At 38.8% G+C, this 15,292-nt stretch overlaps 3 protein-coding genes across 3 annotated transcripts; all 3 read right to left on the reverse strand.

Moving 5' to 3' along the window:
* Nucleotides 1–2,872: 2,872 nt before the first annotated feature.
* Nucleotides 2,873–6,577, reverse strand: LOC107559413 (calmodulin). Its single transcript, XM_016243227.1, has 6 exons — nucleotides 6,218–6,577; nucleotides 5,392–5,422; nucleotides 5,156–5,299; nucleotides 4,966–5,072; nucleotides 4,725–4,860; nucleotides 2,873–4,495 (listed from the first exon to the last, which is right to left on the reverse strand). The coding sequence occupies exons 1-6, from the start codon at nucleotides 6,218–6,220 to the stop codon at nucleotides 4,467–4,469; spliced, it is 450 nt and encodes a 149-aa protein (XP_016098713.1). The 5' UTR covers nucleotides 6,221–6,577; the 3' UTR covers nucleotides 2,873–4,466.
* Nucleotides 6,578–7,427: 850 nt separating this feature from the next.
* On the reverse strand, nucleotides 7,428–9,491 carry LOC107559405 (4F2 cell-surface antigen heavy chain-like). The gene is made up of 6 exons (XM_016243217.1): nucleotides 9,408–9,491; nucleotides 9,179–9,331; nucleotides 8,908–9,053; nucleotides 8,358–8,667; nucleotides 8,214–8,267; nucleotides 7,428–8,119 (listed from the first exon to the last, which is right to left on the reverse strand). The coding sequence occupies exons 1-6, from the start codon at nucleotides 9,489–9,491 to the stop codon at nucleotides 7,772–7,774; spliced, it is 1,095 nt and encodes a 364-aa protein (XP_016098703.1). The 3' UTR covers nucleotides 7,428–7,771.
* Nucleotides 9,492–10,167: 676 nt separating this feature from the next.
* On the reverse strand, nucleotides 10,168–14,901 carry LOC107559409 (guanine nucleotide-binding protein G(I)/G(S)/G(O) subunit gamma-3-like). The gene is made up of 3 exons (XM_016243222.1): nucleotides 14,707–14,901; nucleotides 11,776–11,875; nucleotides 10,168–10,732 (listed from the first exon to the last, which is right to left on the reverse strand). The coding sequence occupies exons 2-3, from the start codon at nucleotides 11,872–11,874 to the stop codon at nucleotides 10,604–10,606; spliced, it is 228 nt and encodes a 75-aa protein (XP_016098708.1). The 5' UTR covers nucleotide 11,875; nucleotides 14,707–14,901; the 3' UTR covers nucleotides 10,168–10,603.
* Nucleotides 14,902–15,292: the final 391 nt, after the last annotated feature.

The following is a 15,292-nucleotide window of genomic DNA, read 5'->3' on the forward strand; positions in this document are numbered from 1 at the left end:
GTCCATCTGCCATCAGTGGTTCAACCGTAACTTTATGAAGCGACGAGAATACTTTTTGTACGCAAAGAAAACAAAACTAACGACTTTATTCAACAATTTGTCTCCTCTGTGTCTCTCCGCATCACTGTAGCGCCATTTTGGAGAATAACCACTGAACGCAAGCAGTGTACGCTCTTCTGTGTCAGCCGTGACACAAGGATACGTTTTCTACGTGTATTTACACTTTGATTTGAACGAAAACAGCGCATCCGTGCAACGCGGCTGACACAGAATAGTGTACGCTGCTTGCGTTCAGTGGTTATTCTCCAAAATGGTGCTACGGCGATCCCATCAACCCATCAAAAATATTTTTAAACTGGACATGAATTTACATGCCAGCTGCACAAGAACCTTTTATAAAGGAGACATGGTTTATCCTATTTTTTAAAAAGACAAAAAGTTAAAAGTTAAAATTCAGCCAACTTCCTCCTTCAACCTCCAACAATTCCGTTCATGCATGCCATCAGAGGCAGACAGTAACTAAGTACATTTACTTGAGTATTGTACTTAAGTATACTTTTTGGCTGGCTAGTCAGTGTATTCAGTAGGTGTAATGTATTGTAAGTTGCTTCAGAAGTATTGTAAGTATTACATACAACAATAATAAAACAGTGCATTGACATAAAAAGGGAAATTTACTTTTGGTACTTAAGTACTTTTAAAAGCAAGTACTTCTGTACTTTTACTTGAGTAAAAATCTGTCTTTACAACGTTTACTTGTAATGGAGTAATGTTTGACCAGCAGTATCTGTACTTTCACTCAAGTAATGGAGTTGAGTACTTTGACTAACTTACTTTGATAACTGACAAGTTTCACAAAACAGGCATTACCTTCATTCCCAAGTCAACCTTTGACTTCACACTTCTTGTATCAGTCAGAAAATCAAATATTTTTAATAGAATAATATAATAAAAGAAGTTAAATTTATAATACAAATTTAAATACGCAAACTTAAAGGTGCACACACACAGTAGGTTTTTGTTTACGTTTATCTCTTATATGTCCCAATATTACCAGAGGTTTTAGACTTTACTGACACCTTTCGGCCTGAATGCAGTCTGTTGACTGCTGCTACCGTTTAACACCGAAGCTTTTTGCTTTGCTCCTTTTCGTTCGTGATATGCTACACACCTCCATATCATGCACATATTAGTGCTATCATAATCCAAAATTGTTTTATGTGTGTTGTTGAGGGTCGGCTGACTGCATGACATGCCGGTGCCCATGAGAGGGCGACCCGAGGTTATTAATGACTAAATTAATTCTTTATATGTAAAACTTTTTAATAAGCAAAAAATACTGAGTGCACTTTTAAACGATAAATGTGTGTGTTTTCGAGAATGACAAGATACCTTGAATACGTAGAACGCAAAGTGTTATAAATATTGGCTGTGCCCAAGTAAACTGCACAAATAAAAACACAGGGGCATCCCTAGACACTTTTGACACTGTCGTGATTGGATTGGACTGGGCAGATGAACGTTTAAATGCCATCGACAGCTGCCAACCAAGTTGCTGCGCAATGAATAACCACTTTCCCATTAGCTTGCTGCTGCTTTGCTTTTTAAACTGACTTGCAGCAATGAAGTGTTTATGTTTGGCTATGTGGCAGCGAATAGTTTATAGGTCAATCAAGTGAGCTAAACCCTACAGCTTGTCCAGTTTCATTCATTCAGTTGGCACATGCGTTAGCAAACAGAGGAAAGCATGCCCTTTGGCCGCATACTGCACGACTTCAAAAACAAACTATCTCTGTTTCATAAATGTTTACTGCAGAAGCTACGGCTGTATGTTCATTGAAAATAAATGCACTTGTGATCAAGTTTACACATCATGCAGTTAATGTTTAGTAGGGCAGCAACTTGTGCACATCATACATGCAATATAACAGATTACGACAGCAGCCTCAAAAACCGTGTATCATCTGATCTGATGAACGCGTTACACGCGAGAACGCAGTCTTACCTTCTTATTCTTGACTCACAGCAGTTGCGTTCTAGTGTCCAATCCTGTTCCTTGAAGGAACGTGAAGACGTAAAAGCCTCGATGCGTAAGTTCAGTGAATATCAATTGTACGTCGCAAGCGTGGATACGTAGTGAAGTAACTACGGTAAATGCGCTTGGCCCGAACTCGCTGATTTACATCATCTGACAGTGTGTCATACTGTGGCCGATGGGTCCAGGTTTCCTGTTAAATGTTGAACTGTGCGCAGTAGTGTGTGTTCAGATCGTCGAAGTTGGCTTGTCCTGACCCAAATCACTTTACACTCTCTTTATTATCTGGCCCGTTGCAACATTTTTCTTGAATCGATAATCCACCCATCTGTATGCTGCTAAACTATTGGCGATTGGTGAATGCTCTGAGACAGGCGTCCCCGCCCACGTCTCACTTGTCACTGAAGTGATTGGTTGCCGCTGAAATCAGCAGTAAATCACTCGTTCTGCGTCTGTACAGGACCGCTACTGGACATTTGGGGAAACCATGCAGCACTTCGGTGTTGTAGTTTTACGGCGGGATAAGACTACAAACGGATAATGGACTTCAGAAGTTCAGAAAATATCTCTAAACGGGTTTGTTTCTAATATGTGCAGACCTTATACATTACGTAATGTGTTTTTATGTGATATGCTGTGAGCATTGTGGTTCTTAATTGAACTAAAAATGCAATTCAAAATTATAAAACCTAATATTGCCTTGTGCAAACAAATGGCAATAAACACAATAGATATACATTAAATGCACTTTTCTGTCTCTCTTACACTATTTTTTAATATAAGCCCATGCAGGTTTACAGTTATATAGGCAACAGTGTTATGAACAAAAAGAAGTCATTTAGAAACAGAGGTCCAAGACGTTTATTTAGCAAGAAAACCAGAGTTATGCAATGGAATGCATAACCTTTCATTTTTTACTACCTTATGGGCAGAAGAAGAGAGAGGAAAAAAGAACCAGACAGTAAACTCAGATCTCAGAACGAAAAGAAAACCGGCATATAAAGATCATAAAAAAAGAAAACAACAGTAGAATAAATTAAGAACTGGGGCAGAAGATGCAATACTACCACCATAATGTATGTGATTCTACCATTAAGCGCTATTGTGTTTAACCTTGGTCTATACAGTTACAAAAAATGGATTTCATTCAAAGCGCCTGCAGTCGCAGGTTTCATGGCAGCAGTTGCTGCACCAACATGGCGGACACAGTCTAACTGGATGACAAGCATTTCGCACCATCTCAATTGCCACTGTGCATGGACCACAACTTCAGGACCATGGAAGAGGAGAACATGCTGTTGTTTCTATGAGAAAAGATCCTAAAAAGATCATAAAATGCAGGTGTTTTTGATGTATACAAATATATTGAACAGCCTGCAGGAAGAACCAACACAGCTTAAATGTAATATTTTTCCCCAGACAGAAATAGTCCACTGAATAGGACATCGAGTGCAGCATCAAAATGTAAGACTGAAGACTAAGGTGAAAACTATTCAACATCTTCAGTACAAACTCCACACTAATAGAGCTCAAACATTAAACCTCTCTACACCAGTCTAGAACAAATAGGTGGCATTTGCTTTGCGGTAGTGAAATTAGTGAGGAAATGCAAGTTGGAAAGAAGGTCAAGCCTTTCCACCATGTTTCTCTCAAATAATACAAAAAGGGGCAAACTAACTAACTGAAATAATTGGTCCCCAATTAACCATTTCCGGATTATTCTACGCAGGTTTGTCTAATTTTCTTTTTTTTTATCTTACACGTTAGTTATGCAGTCTCTAAAGAACAAGCCCTATACCAAAACGTAAACTGTCCTTCGTGGCTCCACTTTAAACCCAACTACAAGCACTCACTCAGACACACAGATCTACACTTACAAAAACAATCACCCTATGACATGGAAGTTTGAGCCATTTTGTTATATAAAGCCCCTGATTAACCATGAATGGTTATTCACCATACAGTTCTAAGACCACTGAGCAGAGGTTGCATGAGAAACATGCAGTTAAAGGAGAACTAGCAAGTTAGAAAAAGAGGCAAGCTGGGAAGAAAAAAAGAAAAGAAAAAACACAAACATGCCAAACGTAAATAAAGCATGCATTGCTCTTGTCCATATAGTATGTCACAATCTTTAAAATATTGATACATGTGTTACACTGCTGTTATCATCACCATCATATATGCAAGGTTTAAACTTTGTTGTGCATGTAAATATTTTCTTCCAAAGAAAACCAGATAATGTAGGAAAAAAGCTGACAGGAGATCATGTTGGAAAACCAAGCAGAGTAGAGGACTGATCAAAATAAGGGAAAGTGAAGGAGAGCAAAACTAAATGGAGAGTAAGAGATTGGGTTGTGAATGCTTGTTGAAGGTTGACAGTGAGAGTGCTGCCCACTGTTTGGTCTGTTGTGCTCCTTTTGGTTTCCAGTTTTTACTTTGCTGTCATCATCTGGACAAACTCTGTAGAGAAGGGAAATTTTTTTTAAAGAGATCAACGTGCAAATCTTCACAAACTGATTTCACAATTATTCTGCAGGGAACAAACTACAACTAAAGCCTTTCTTGGTGTCTTTAAGAAATGTTTGGTTTGTTCTTAATCTTCTTAAACACAAGCTTGGCGTTTATTCAGACAAAACATCCATTTACATATTTTAAAAAATGCATTAATGACATTAATATATGGAAATACCTTCATAGTTGACCTGACCATCACCATCAATATCTGCCTCCCGGATCATCTCATCCACTTCCTCGTCTGTAAGCTTCTCCCCCAGATTTGTCATGACATGACGCAACTCTGCTGCACTGATATAGCCATTTCCATCCTGTAAAGCATTAGTCATTGAGACAGATGAACATTCTTTCCACATTTTTTCCCCTAAAGAAATATCTTCAATAAGAAGCATTTATAAGAAAGTACACTTCTATACCTTATCAAAAACTCTGAATGCTTCTCTGATCTCCTCCTCGCTATCCGTGTCCTTCATCTTCCTGGCCATCATTGTAAGGAACTCTGGGAAATCAATCGTTCCATTGCCTGAAGGGCGAAAAAAGCCAACAGATTTAGAAAAAGAGAAGAGCTATTGTAACACGGCATTATTTGTGGAAGGGCTTCCTCACCATCAGCATCAACTTCATTGATCATATCCTGAAGCTCTGCCTCTGTAGGATTCTGGCCCAAAGACCGCATGACAGTCCCCAACTCTTTAGTAGTGATGGTGCCATCACCGTCTTTGTCAAATAAGGAGAAGGCCTCCTTGAATTCTGAAAAAAAAATAATAATGTTTTCATTTATTGCACATCATCGAATTGCTGGTTTAAGATAAAGGTTTGAAGCAAAGGTTAATCTTGCATACCAGCAATCTGCTCCTCTGTTAGCTGATCAGCCTATAGGAAGGACACAAAAAGAAAAGAGTATTTATTTTAATAGCACTGGCATATTTTCAAATCAGTCAATAGCTCAGTTGTATTTATTGCGTGTTTAACACCTGATACCTTGTGTTTTACAAGTTAGATCATGTAATTCATGACCACAACGCCTAGCTCTGGCGTTGTGAATTAGACTATTACAAAACGCTTTAAAGGCAGACTATCCTGCTGTATTTGAACACATTTTAACATACGTGTTGTCTTATTGGTCCATAATGTGGTTTACTTACAGAGCAGCTGAATGGAATAGTGCGCATGCCGTGAGGAACTACAAGCATGTTGTGACCGATCAGATATATTAGAAAAGGCCAGAGCTATTTTTTCACAAGGGACGACGCTGGTTTTGTCTAATGTAAATGAGGGCGATCTCTAACGTTACATCTATCGTCGATGCTTTTCAAGCTGCTGTCTACTGACGCCAACATGAGGCGAGCTAGCAACGGAATCAGTCAAGGATGTGCTAGTATAGCGCATTTTATGCTGTAAACATCTCACGCCCATTTGCGATTAGAGCATGCGCTGCAAAAAGTCACACAGAAAGCGATAAAGCCGTTTATTCTACAATGTGAAAACTGTGTGTAACCCGTTTATGTGACGTTAGCTCGCGCGCTTTCAATAGAATGACGGTTAGCTCGCGAGGAGCTAGGCTAACAGTAGCCCATTCACACCTATCACTTCGCCATGGACGCTCAGCCATTTTTGTAGCTACGCTGCACTTTAGCAATTAGGATAAAGAGTAATAAAGTAACTTACCATTGTATTTTAGTGTGAACTACGTTAGTCTGTACGTACAGGAAATAAACAAAAACCCAAGCGTTTGCTTTACACCCGTGCGATTGTCAAGCACTATCTTCTGCTGCTGTGCGCCCAAATTTCAATATCACTGCGCCTTGGTACTTTGGTCCAAAGTGGGACGTCGCACTCCTTGACAACAAAGCTGTTACTATGGTCTTCCTCCGCCACGTAGTCGAAATGTTCAGTAGTCTAAATTGCAGTGAAACGGTTCCGTTTTCGTTTATATAACCGATATATTATACGGCGTTGTTTATCGACTGTAAATTTCGATTTTTGGATTATTCTTTTCAAAAGCCATAGCATAGAACGGTGGCTTTCAGGTTTGAATGGACGGTCCGGAGAGTTTATATATAGAGGTCTGATGGTACTCGTCAGCTGACCTAGGAAATGTCTTTAGATTGGTTTTCAGCCACCTGCAATGCGTCAGGGAGTCCTCGAAGAGAGCAGTTCTTAAAGAGACAGACACAGGAAAATGACTAGTGCGTATAGTGCTGCAGATGCAACACTTGGCAGCTTGTTAGAGAAAGAGTCTGCTGTTGTAATTATGTCTTTATGGTCAATACATTGATTTTGGATATGTTGTTTAGAGAAATAAAGTGTTTAACTCCAACGCCCTTAGGTTAGAAGCGACCATGGCGCATTGCCTAAAAGTAGAGGTTCTTGGTCAGGTTTGTGGTCCCAAATGAGTAATTGACCTAGAAAAGTTTGAGTTGTAAAAAGGTAGAGGACACAGAGGAAACTCATTCATCAGAGAGGTTTAAAATATGTATATATTTTTTTTACTTCCTTTTAGATCTAAACTGTAGTTTTGTTTCTTGTGATGATTAGGTCCGTTCTTTCAGACATCATACACACTTGATACAATTTCCCTCATTACTCTTAGGCACTGAGCCGATCTCAGTAGGGGTTCATAAATCTGTAATGAGTTCAAGTAGCCAGGTGAGACTGAACTCTCCAGATGCATAATGAATAGCTCTAAATAAAGAAGTCATCAGTAGAGACACCTGATATCATGCTATGCTGGAGACAATGAGAGGTGCTCCATTTTATGGCGGTAGATTTTAATAATTCAGCCAGGTCTCCGTTACATCTCATTATGCTGGCAACACTTATGAAAATAGACGAGGGAACCCCACCTGAATAAATACAATGACAAAAACAACAAAGATGAACTGCTCCATTTAATTTATTGTCAACATCCCCCCTTACATATAAGTAACAGCCATTGAAGTTTTGAACACTTTTTGGGTTTAGAATTGCACTACATTAAAAACTAAAACATAAGGTTAAAAATAAAAACAAATTTTTCTTCAATGGAATGTAGTCCAAGTAACAGCATAAACTAAAACTACCAACTTAAGTTCAGTTTAGTAGTCATGTAGTGCATGTAACAGTACAATGTGATGATATATGCCAGTGTTTTTGTACTAAAGGATTAATAGTGTAACAGAACGGCCAAACAAACACTTGTAAAATCAGCATCCTAGCACTAACTGAGAGTTTACAATGTCTTCAGGGAGTGTAAGGGAACTTCAGCATTATACCCTGTTCTGGCTTCACCTCTAGTTGTGCAAGGTTAAGCACTTCATCAACTTGTTTACCATCACTAGTACTGAACACTACTGTAGCATGTTCAGGAATCTCAGCATGCTTTAGCTGAAGAGTGACAGTTTCTTCCGAGTGCCAGTTGAGTGCAATAATGTAGCGCTCATTCTGGTCCCAGCTTCGCACATAGGCCATGGCGGAGGTAGAGTTGAACAAAGGCAAGTATTCTCCGTGCTGCAAAGAGCGTTCTTTCGACCTTTTTTCACTCACAGATTTGAAGAACTTACGGAAAGTGGTCATTTCATCCATCTTGCTCTGTAAAGCAAAACATGAAAATGTAACCAAAGCTGCTAGTCACATTGAATAGGGTCACTTTGGAGATTCAGCACTGTGTGCATATGCTCCTTACCACTGTCAGATTTTCTTGAGGGTCTTCCCATACCATGGTCGGGTTTTTGGTCACCTAAATGGAAGGATAACGTTTTAGGATCTGCTCTTGGAAAACACCTGGATCTGTGGGAATTCTCTTGATAAAAACCTTAAGTTCACACACCTCATCTTGCAGTCCAATCTCATCCCCATAATTAAACACTGGTGTGCCTGGCAGAGTGAGCAGCAGCAGGTAACTCAACTTGACTTTGGCGAACCCCACCAGTGAAGCCAGGTGTCCAGCAATACGCCCACCTATGTTCCAAGCCAGTCTGGTCTGACCGTAAGTGGAATACAAGCGATCAACAGTATGGGCAACGTCCAGAGCAGATGTGGATCTTAAAGCATCAGTGAGGAGCAGGTCCACACCAGTTTTGTTCAACACAGCAATGACATCATCAGGAGAGGTATGTTCCGTAACACCAATCAAGACCCTGGAAGGAAAAAAAAGTCAGTAAGTAAAAGTCAGTTTAATACAAGTATTGATATAATTAATATAAACCACCATATGGAGCTGTTTGGTTGGCAACACAATCTCAAACAAAGAAACAGCCCACTAGTGTCCCCTTGACTGGAGTTCAGTTTGTAAAAGTTGCTCCACCTTTACCTCACAAAAGAGTGTGCGAGTCCACTAATGAAATTTAAGAGTAAAAGTTCAACTATCGATTGCTCACCTTTTCTTTTTTTCCACGGATTCCGTCTGGTTGTGGATAAGGACTTCAACATCCTCCCAAAGGGATGGGGCTGCAGTGGAAGCCTTCTCGACACCGTAGAAGAGGAATCCATCTACACCTTCTCCTAGCCAATGCATCAGAGCAGACTGCAAACACAAAAGTCACAATTATTACTCTGAAAACGCAAGTGCACAAATCAAGTTCAAGTGACAACGTAGATTAAGTCAGTCAAGAAATTATCCAGATCTATTGTTCACAGTCAAGGTCATACCTCAAGTTTGACCACAGTGCTGACAGCATCAGTAAACCAGGGATCTTTGCCTTTATAGTTAGGGGTCAGGTCCAAAACAACAGAGATACCTAGAAGTGAACAAAAAATACATTTAATTAAAAAAAAATAATGCTTGTATATAGTGCTGCACTGCTAGTGCTGCTTTTTTGTGGAACCATCCAATGCCATTCTTCTCGGATACAGGCGAGATAGCATAATTATTTCCAGCTTCCCCCTCGGTCATGGGCTGCTTCTCCTGCTCCACCTCATTGAGCTCCACATCTTTCATATCCACTTCAGTATCGTTGCTCATTTTGTCAGTTTATGTCAACAGTCCTGAAAACAAAAAGAAACTAGATTAGCTGCACGCACATAACTATCGGCACGGGACCAGATTTTTTTTTTTTTTATTAATGCTCAATAACAGTCAAGAAATTACATGCAAATACATATAATAAAACAAGATTGACATTTCTCCATGATAGTGTTCAGGTATGATATAAACTATGTTACTGCTGCGCGTTAGCTTAAGTGTACTGTTCATACTGTTGTGTTCGCTACTTAGGTTATTATTATTTGTTTTAATGAATAGAGAATGGCGTGTCAGCTGTTGTGTGGCGCTGACCGCGAAGAAATGAGGCGGGACCGCAAGACTTTACTCTTATCAAGTGCATAACTTCATTAGTTCTACCAGTTAATCAGAAATGTCTACCAGCGTACATAGCCACCTCAAACAAAACATTTTTAAAAAATCGAAATATACATACAGAATTTGTAAATCACCATAGTATGCTACACTCTTAAAAAATAAAGGTGCTTCACGATGCCATAGAAGAACCTTTTTGTCTAAAGGGTTCCATAAAGAACCTTTAACATCTGAAGAACCTTTCTGTTTCACAAAAGGTTCTTTGTGGTGAAAAAAGGTTCTTCAGATTACAAAAAGGTAAGAAAGAGATGGTTCTTTAAAGACTGAATGGTTCTATGGCATCGCTGTGAAGAACCTTTTGAAGCACCTTTATTTTTAAGAGTGTATGTGTGAAGAACATAACGAATGTCTTGAATATAATAAAATTTGAAATCATTGAAATATCCAGACCCGCACCTATTTCCTTTTGCTTGATTAAAAAACTGTGCTTGCATATGTGTATCAGTGTGTGATTTCATCTAATCAATTTGCATCAATCTTGATGTTATTTTGGTCCCCCCCAAAAAACAGGAGAATAAAAATATCCTCACAAGTATGATTTTGACAATTTGGTGCTGTCAATTGCTGAAATTTAGAAACCACTTTGCATTTATTAAAGCTTAATTTGGGATTTATTTCGCTGTGTCGTGTCTCGTTGAGTGTTGAGTTGTGTTGTGTGATGTGCGTACACAAATCATTATCATCTAAATGGAACTAATTCTGCCCTTCCGATGTCCTGTTCAGAGCAGAGCACAGAAGAACTTTTTCTCCCTGAACGGGTTTTCTGAAGTGGGCACAGGGGTGATGAGAGGGTCCTCACATACATGGGCATCACAGTAGGCCATCAAGTCCGCCGCTGCCTTAGACACCTACGAATTCAGGTAGATTATCAGTGCCGAAAATTAAAAGCACTAAAACAGTTATTGATTCAAAGCTGATCGTCTCTTTCTTAAGGTAAGACACTGCAGGTGAAACTGGTAAAAAAAAAAAATAACAAATAGATATCACCTTTCCCCAGTTAATTAATTAAAGTACATTAAGATAATTGTTTTGTATTACAAGTTTTCTGAAATGTTATGTTCCAATATGCAAATAAGGCATTATCTAATTAAATATGCACTAATTTGTATACATTTCTAGAAGAGAAGTCTGAACAAAAATTCTTGTTTTGTTTTGATGACATAAGAGAGTTTTTACAGAGAGGATTTTGGATCACTCCATAAATCAGAAAATACTATCAAATCACCATATATTTAGGAATAAAGTAAATCAGGTGAACGTTGTATGAACAAACTCTTTTGTAAATACCTTCAGAATTTGAATAAAAATAAAGTTGAGTGTTTGTAAGTGCTACTGAGATTTTTATGCATATGAGAAAAAACCCATTTTGAGAAAACAGGCTTGCAACTGAAATCTATAGACACAAATAAATAAAGTGTAATAAAATGAACACTTAAATGGGTATTTTGAGTGTTTTCTTTCTACTAGTCTAAAATGAAGACAAGTGATGGATACAAAATAGCCTCAAAATAATCTCAAAATTGACCAGCACCTGAAAAACACTGGGTTTGTTTGCCTGTAGTGTCTTGCTTTATAAACTGCACCTTCATATCTTGGCTAAAACAACATTTTAATTAAATAGAACATTGTATGAGTGAAATGAAAGGTTGAGGTCAATGCTTAGAGACTGTTGAATGCTTCAAATTCTACTTGTAGGACACACTTTACCGGGGGGATTGTAGAATTAGGTCATACCTATTAACCTGATTCCAGATCTTTGATCACATCTTATACAAATTAGTCTGCTATGTACAGGCTGGTATAATAAGACGTCATTTTAGGCAGGCAGGATTACCACTGATCTGATTCCTGTTTGCCACATTTTCTGGTTATTTTGCATGGCAACCCTCACCTTGATTCGACAAAAACTGGCTTCAATCTTCAGCTGTTCCACCAGCTTCCTGGCCTGACCGACGCTCATGGTGCTGTTCACAGGGGTGTCTCCTTTCATCCTACCACATACACACACAAAATTACTCAGACATCAATGCAAAATCCCCTTGAAATACAAAAATGAATCTGCTCATCTTGATTAAGGAGTTCATAATCACAATCCAGCCAATAAAAGTATATTTGCGCTGCCCTACACTGCCTGTTTTTGCAGTGATGCAACAGAAGAACCATTTTTGGTTCCCAAAAGAACCTTTCAGGGAACAGTTCTTAAAAGAACCAATGTGAAGAACATTTTAATAATCTAAAGAACCCTTTTCCACTATCAAGAACCTTTTTTGGAATAGAAAGGTTCCATGGATGTTAGATGTGCTTTATGGAACCAGATGCAAATAAAAAAAATTTAAAAAAGAGTGTAATTGATCAAATGATGCTACCACTATTAATATAGAGAATACTACTTTACAATAAGGTCCTTTCAGTTAAAGAGCAGGTCATATGGGTTTTCGAAGAATATATATTTTTGCCGTTTGTAACATAGTTATCCTTCAATGTAAACAGTGTGCAAAGTTGTTAATCAAAAAAGTGCATGATAAATAAAGATATTGTCTCTCAAAAGAAAGAGTCGATTCTGAACCGCCTTAACGAGTTGTCATATTTTCTAATCTTCTTCCTGTTACCTATATATGTCACATGGTAACACATTTGCATAATCCCCGCCTGCCCGCGAAATACAAACACTCTGACCTGCCCACAAACACTTCTTCCGCTAGTTAGTGTGTTTACATCAGGTCGCGAAGACTCTGTGTTCTGTGTGGTGAAAGCAAGTTTGTTTTGTTATCATTGCCGAAAGATGTAAAGTACCACATACAAAGTTTAAACTTACCACTGAAAACCGTCCTAATCAAGTGGTGCTTGCAATGGAGTTTCCGGTTGAGCGACTGCATCGGAATCATCCTCGGTCTTGGGCTCGGATTGATAAGGTAATATTGATGCCATTTTTGTAAGCGTATAGCATCTTTGTTTACAAGTAATCCTCAGGGCGTTTCATTCCGACACTTATTGTATACGGAAAGAACAATCACAACAGACTTAGCCAGCTGACCAATCAGAGCAGAGTAGACTTATGGAAGGGAGGAGTTTACAGACCTTAAAGGGTTAATTCACCCAAAAATTTAAATTCTGTCATTAATTACTCACCCTCGTGTTGTTCCAAACCCGTAAGACCTTCGTTCATCTTCGGAACACAATTTAAGATATTTTTGATGAAATCTGAGGGCTCTCTGACCCTCCCATAGACAGCAAGGTAACTACCACGTTCAAGGTCCAGAAAAGTACCAAGATGATCGACAAAGTAGTCCGTGTGACATCAGTGGTTCAACTGTAAAGTTACGAAGCTACGAGAATACTTTTTTGTGCAAAGAAAACAAAAATAACGACTTTATTCCACATTTTCGTCTCTACTGCTTCAGTTGTGGATGTGCGTCCACGACAGTATCATGACGCGAGCGTGTGTCGGCGCTGACCCAGATCCGGCGTGATGACGACATTACGCTGGATCTGGGTCAGCGCCGACACACGCTCGCGTCATGATACTGTCGTGGACGCACAGAGGGTGAGTAATTAATGACAGAATTTTCATTTTTGGGTGAACTAACCCTTTAAGCCCAGAACTGCTTCGAACGAATCGTTTCGAAATCATTGAAAATTTATTCTAATATTAAATGTATATTCTGAGAAAATTACAATGTTTTCTGATCTTAGATGCATTTAAACCTGTTGTAGGGGACTCCAACACAATATTAGGACACTTTAAAATACCATATGACCTGCTCTTTAATGGATTAACTAACAGTGAACAAAACATTTGTTACAGTATTTATTAACCCTGGTTGACATTATTTAATAAAGCACAACTATTAGTTCATGTTAGCTCACCCACCCAGATACATCTTTTAATATGAATTATATATTAGTAAATTATGAAATTAACATTCATTAAAATTTATAAATGCTTTAGAAGCATTTTTCATTGTTATTGTTTGCTAATGTAGTTACCTAATGTTAACAAATGAAACCTTATCATTAATTGTTACCGATTCTGTTTATAGTGCACAGTCTCTAACGGAAGCATCTTCCTGTGGTCCAAGACTCTCATACCCTCTGCTTCACTTCCTGTCTTTCCTCCCTCGGTATCATTTACTACTGCTTTGCTAAAAGCTGCTGCCCTAGAAAACCAAAACCTCACCTTGGATTGCAATGATCGGATAGCAACCCATTTCATCATCCTGAATCCCTTCATTTCCAGGTGATGATCATCGGAAATCTTTCTATAAACAGATTTAGAGCTATTCATAATCGTCTAAATATATATATATATATACCTAAATGGTCTATGAGTAATGATTTTGAAAAGGATTTCAGCAGCGTATTGGGGCATGCCGGCCCCATTTTGCACATAGGATGTGCTTGCAGGGATCCAGTCACCACATGGAATATACCATATTATTCTGAGCAATAAAAAAGAAAAACAGCCGTTTTGAATGGAATCTGGTTCAATGTAAACATTTAGGCATCTATAGATGAGGAAATCACGTGTTGCAGACAGCAAAAAAAAAAACTAGGCCAGATACAGAAATTACAATCTCAGCTGCTCAAACAGATAACATGAGGCCCTAAAATATGAAAATGTGATATAGAAACAAAATATCCAATCAATTTAAATTAATGAAATTAAATGAAATGAAAGCAATACATTTAAAAGGATGTATACAAGAAAATAGGAGTGAATGGAGATCAAGAAGCATAAAAAAGACCACAGGTCTGTATTCGTCTATTTTTGTCATTCTGGGCCTTTTTTACCCTCTTTTCTCCCTTTCACTCTATTTCTTACCCTTGCTGTATTCCTCTTGTGGTGATATCTCTCCCTCCTCTTCTTTCTTATTCCTTCTCTCTCTCTCTCTCTATCTGTCAGTGTTGTTGCTTTCGGTGCAGCCGGACCGCACCCTCATAGACAGTGGGGATGCTACCCAGTTCTGTACAGTCCAGTGCACTGCAATTCTGCTACAATGAACACCAGTCTCTTGGTACATACGTAACACTCCCCTCTGCAGTGAGTGGAATGTACCAGCCAGAGGGCGGGGGCCCTATTAGGATTGATTTATTCTGTGGGCTGGCTCATACCATCTTTCCAGCAGCATGGGGTGGATGAAGGGGGAGGGAAATGTATTCATGTAAAGCAGTGTGTTAAAAACTAAAATCTCACAAAACTGATTTATATTGTCAAAAATGATACTGAAACATTTGATAGCAAGAAATATTTCTTGTGTTGCTTGCCGGTGATGTTGCTGAAGCTTCTGAATAAGTGAGCCTTCCCGCTCACTGCTCTGTTACCATGGGAACTGCTGCAGTCTCAGCCTCTTTGTCTTGTACTGAGGCACCATTTTGACTCGGTGGTCTCTCCCACCTTGGTTAAGATC

Source organism: Sinocyclocheilus grahami, unplaced genomic scaffold, assembly GCF_001515645.1.
Source record: "Sinocyclocheilus grahami isolate Dianchi unplaced genomic scaffold, SAMN03320097.WGS_v1.1 scaffold684.1, whole genome shotgun sequence".
Classification (NCBI taxonomy): Eukaryota; Metazoa; Chordata; class Actinopteri; order Cypriniformes; family Cyprinidae; genus Sinocyclocheilus; species Sinocyclocheilus grahami.

What these genes read in the sequence shown, in the direction of transcription:
- LOC107559413 (XM_016243227.1), bottom strand. An exon ending in AACAGAGGAGCAGATTGCTG is followed by an intron (nt 5,300 to 5,391) that starts GTATGCAAGATT and finishes TTTTTTTTTCAG; the next exon opens with AATTCAAGGAGGCCTTCTCC. An exon ending in CATTCAGAGTTTTTGATAAG is followed by an intron (nt 4,861 to 4,965) that starts GTATAGAAGTGT and finishes AATGCTTTACAG; the next exon opens with GATGGAAATGGCTATATCAG.
- LOC107559405 (XM_016243217.1), bottom strand. Translation starts at nt 9,491, where the DNA reads ATGAGCAACGATACTGAAGTGGATATGAAAGATGTGGAGCTCAATGAG. An exon ending in TCCGTGGAAAAAAAGAAAAG is followed by an intron (nt 8,668 to 8,907) that starts GTGAGCAATCGA and finishes TTTTCCTTCCAG; the next exon opens with GGTCTTGATTGGTGTTACGG. An exon ending in AGATTGGACTGCAAGATGAG is followed by an intron (nt 8,268 to 8,357) that starts GTGTGTGAACTT and finishes CCTTCCATTTAG; the next exon opens with GTGACCAAAAACCCGACCAT.
- LOC107559409 (XM_016243222.1), bottom strand. Translation starts at nt 11,874, where the DNA reads ATGAAAGGAGACACCCCTGTGAACAGCACCATGAGCGTCGGTCAGGCC. An exon ending in CCAGTTTTTGTCGAATCAAG is followed by an intron (nt 10,733 to 11,775) that starts GTGAGGGTTGCC and finishes CTGAATTCGTAG; the next exon opens with GTGTCTAAGGCAGCGGCGGA.